The sequence below is a fragment of the Rhinatrema bivittatum genome, chromosome 7, assembly GCF_901001135.1.
Source record: "Rhinatrema bivittatum chromosome 7, aRhiBiv1.1, whole genome shotgun sequence".
NCBI lineage: Eukaryota > Metazoa > Chordata > Amphibia > Gymnophiona > Rhinatrematidae > Rhinatrema > Rhinatrema bivittatum.
Window position 1 is genome coordinate 311,200,091 of NC_042621.1, and position 4,244 is coordinate 311,204,334.

Genomic DNA, 4,244 nt, shown 5'->3' on the forward strand with positions numbered 1-4,244 from the left:
TGAACTCAATCTTCCCCGAGCAGGAGAATTCGTTTGCGGGAAATTGTTGGGACGGGCTGGGCTCGGCTCTTCTGCCGTTCAGCGCCCGAAAATTCTCGGAACACCGACGGGAAAGTGCAGGAAATTAGCGGTACAACGAAAGCGGCGGAATAGAGAGGAAAGGCTGGACAGGGCAGCAGCTGATAGGGCAGTGACCTCGCCATCTTCCCAGCCGCAGACTTTATTATTATTATTATTATTATTATTATTATTTTTGCCTTCCTCGGCCTCGCACATTTCCCCGTCTATTGTGCTGGGTTCGCGTCTCCTTCTTCTCTGCGCGGAGATTATGCCGAATACAGTCCCTTCCCTGCCATCACACTTTGGAAATAAAAAAGCCACTTAGCAGTAAAGGCTCTTGTATATGCAAAGCCAGCGCTCAATCTGCGGACCCCGGCTCTGCTTTTACGGTCGCAACCGCAGGAGTCAATCACGCGCCCGGGAAATTAGAGGCAAAACTCCCCGGAGAGGAGCCCGGGGATGCGGGGTGAGGCTGGGGTCCGGGGGGCCCTGCCCTGAGCCCAGCGCAGATCCAAACCAGGTCCAGCTGGGCCGGGAAATGTAGGGGGGGGGGGGGCGCAGCTGTGTCCGGGGGTCCCCGCCGCAACGCACAGGCAGCTTTAGTAAATGCGGCGCTATCCGGCCTTTGCTCCTGGATACTTTTCCAGCCGGGCATTTATTGCCCAGAAAGTGAAGGTGTCAGGGCGAGCAGGTGCCTCCCTCTCCCTCTCTCCCTCCCTCCCTCCCTCCCTCTCGCTCTCCCCTCCTTCGCCAGCTCTGCCCCGGCCGGCAGCCTCTCCCCAGCCCGGCAGCGGTGCAGAGCTGCTGCTGCCTGCGCCCGACCTGTGTCATGTGCTGCTGCTCTCCCAGCCGAGCCAATATCCTTGCCTGCTAATAGCCCTCTGCTCATTTGCTGCCTAATTGGACTATATAAAGCCAATAAGAGGCGAGCGTTTGTAGCCTGAAGCCAAAGCAGAAGGCTGGGAGCGCGCGGGAGCCTTCCTCCTCCTCCTCCTCCAGATGCCGGCCCTGCGCTCTTAGCCCCTCGCCTCCTGCCTCTGCCTGCCTCTGCCTGCCTCTGCCATGCCTGAGACTGCCCAGGACGGCTCCAGCGCCCCGGCCAAGGACTCGCCCTTCTCCATCAGGAGCCTGCTGACCTGCGAGCCCCCCCCGCGGCTCCTCGCGGCCCCCCAAGGCTCTCCTCACCCCGCTGAAGGGCGCTCTGGACGCGCCGGCCTTCGCCCTCTCCTCCCTGGCCGAGCTGCCCTTCCCGCGCCTGGAGCTGCCCGCGGCGCCGAGGTTCGCCCTGCCGGCCCATTACCTGGAGAGGAGCCCGGCCTGGTGGTACCCGTACGCGCTGGGCTCCGGACTCCGCACGCCAGGTAGGGGCAGGGGCAGGGGGGGGGGGGCTGCAGGGAGCACCTGCATTGTTTTTAATGGAAGGTGGAGGGGAGGGGGTGGTCCCGATGGTGACTCTGATGCCTCTTCTCCCCTGCAGCTCCGGAGAAGACCCTGCTGCTGGGCTCCTCGTCCCCGGCCTCCGGGGCGGACAGGGACTCCCCGGACCCCCTGCAGCAGCTGAAAGCCAGCCCCGAGGAGTCCAAGGAGCGGGAGGCCGCCAGCCCCGAGGAGATCGTCCTGGAGGAGAGCGAGCCCGAGGAGGCCCGGAAGGAGGAGAGCGGCGAGGAGTGGCGCAAGAGGCCGGAGGGCAGCCCGGACAAGAAGCCCTGCCGCAAGAAGAAGACGCGCACCGTCTTCTCGCGCAGCCAGGTCTTCCAGCTGGAGTCCACCTTCGACCTGAAGCGCTACCTGAGCAGCTCGGAGCGCGCCGGCCTGGCCGCCTCCCTGCACCTCACCGAGACGCAGGTCAAGATCTGGTTCCAGAACCGGCGCAACAAGTGGAAGCGGCAGCTGGCGGCCGAGCTGGAGGCGGCCAACCTGAGCCAGGCGGCGGCGCAGCGCATCGTGCGGGTGCCCATCCTCTACCACGAGAGCTCGCCGGGCTCGGACGGCGGCCCGGCGCTAACCTTCCCGCACGCCGGCGTCTACTACTCGCAGCCGGCGCTCGGCGCGGTGCCCCTGCTGCGGCCGGTGTGAGAGGCGCCCGGCCGACAGAAACTCGGACTGTTTTGGTTTTTTTGTTTTTTTTTTACACTTTCTTTCTTTTCTTGTCTTTTTATTCTTTTGTAAAAAAAAAAATAATTGTATTTTTGGAGTGTGCAATATTGAGGAGAATCCTTCCGGCGGAGCAGAAGGGGCCGCGGCTTTCCTATTTTATTTCTTGCTCGCAGATTTAAGTGCAGGACAATCAGAGCCGCCTCCTGCGAGAGACATGGGGACTCGTTTTACGAAGCAGCGTTTTCCGAGGGGGGCTCCCCAGCTCTGCTCCGCTCCCCCGCTTCCACCACCCAACATTATTCGTTTGCAAATGATTTGTCCCCGTGAATGTTGTGCTGAAAAGTGAAATAAAAGCCTTGCTCCTGGCATTTCTCTGCCTGCTTTTGGGCGCCCGCTCCGGGGGTCTCACCTTCTCCTCCCCAGGCTCCGCTTCCTTCTCTCTCCTTTCACCAAACTGAAAACCCCAAAGCCCTGAATTTATCAGGGCGAATGGGAGAAGGTGGAGGAAGAGAAAAGCGCGGTGCTGGGCGCAGCCCGAGCCGTGAACTCCCCGGCAGCTTCCTGCCATTCGTCCCTTCCCTTTGGATGTTTTTTCCCGTTAGTTTGCAGAAATAAAATAGAAGAGGCAGCGAGTGCGAAATCTTCTTTTGCGAGAAGTGGAGTCCGGAGCGCTGCGCGGGCGCGCTCCGGACTCCTCTGAAAGTGCGAGAGCCCGGGCACCTTTGTCTCCCGCACCGCGGCTCTGCTTTCCCCCAGACAGACAGAGCTCTAGGCTCCGAGTCCTTTCTTCCAAACCATCTCGGTTTACTATTTTGGAGTTGGCTTTTCTTGGACCTCGCCTAGCACCTTTGATTTTCTGATTTGAGAGATAATATCGTTTTCAGTTGATAGAAAACTGCCCAAAATAATTTTTTTTGTGTGTGCGCTTGTGTCAAAGTTTTGAAAAGGTTACAAGGAAAATAAAGATCCATTTATTTGGCATTGTTTTTGAATAGAAATGCTGGCTTGTGTCGTAAATGAAAAATAAACAGAAAAATCTGAGTCAAAATATGCTGCCCCTTGTATAAAATAGAAACAAGGTGAAGCTCCTCGTGTTTGCGATACCAACTCCGGAGAAGTCCGGGGCAGCTCATTAAAATGTTGCAACAGCAAACAGCCGCAGATTTCTCAGTGATAGATGCAAAGCCCCAAAAAAACCAAAACCCAACCCTGCTGTAATTGTGTGGGGCTGCAGGGACGCGGTTCCGGCCTGACCCAGCTGCTTTCTCACAGGCACAGCCGGTCCTGATCCACAGGACTCCCCTGGCCACCCCCTCCGGTGCGCAGGCAGCGCAGGGAGACGTCTGCAGGGTCCCCCCCCCCCCCCCCCGTGCTCCGGAGGGGAGCGGCTGAGAGATGCCCCCCGTCCTGCCCGGGCACCTGCGCTCTGAATATTTCATGCTCTGGGGTTTGCAACAAAATGCAGGGGTGCAGCCTCTCTCACCCAGCAGGGGAGCCTTATACCGGGGGAAATGCAAGCACTGCTGCTGTCAAGAGCCTTGTGACCTGCTCTGCAGCCCCGACGCCTCAGGTCGGTCTCCATGCAAAACACCCCCCCAAAGAAGCGGGAGCACCCCCTACCTCCCCCCCCCCCCAATGAGCTGCTCCCCTCCCCCCCCCCCCCCCCCCCCAGGCTCCAGTGCCAGAGGAAAGCTGTCAGCCCAGCAGAGGGGCGCAGGCAGGGGACTGGGGCTCCCGGCAGAGCGGGGGTGGGGGACTGCGCCTTTGTGTGCTGAGGACTTGCCTACCTGTGACTTGCCTGCAACCTGTGACCTGCCTGCCTACCTGTTAAGCCGCTGCCAGCCCTGGCCACTTGTGTTTATCGCTGGCATTCAGCTCTGCAAACCTGTGCGCTCGCCCGCAATCCCAGGCAGCGCGCCCTCTGTTTGGAGACTGAAGCCGTCTCGCTTCGGTGTTTGTATTAATAACATACATGTATTTCTTTTATTTGGTAGTAAATAGAGGGTTTCTGTGTATAGCAAACAGCAGAGCGAAGGCTATAAACTTCCCGGACGGCGGGAGCCTCTGGGATTCCGCAGGCTCCTGAA

General features: G+C 59.4%; 1 protein-coding gene across 1 annotated transcript; it reads left to right on the forward strand.

The window, feature by feature from the left end:
* The first annotated feature begins 1,045 nt into the window (after positions 1 to 1,045).
* On the forward strand, positions 1,046 to 2,156 carry HMX3 (H6 family homeobox 3). The gene is given in 3 exon segments (XM_029608090.1): positions 1,046 to 1,212; positions 1,214 to 1,421; positions 1,538 to 2,156. Coding segments are annotated over 3 exon segments (897 nt in total). The 5' UTR covers positions 1,046 to 1,122; the 3' UTR covers positions 2,137 to 2,156.
* Positions 2,157 to 4,244: the final 2,088 nt, after the last annotated feature.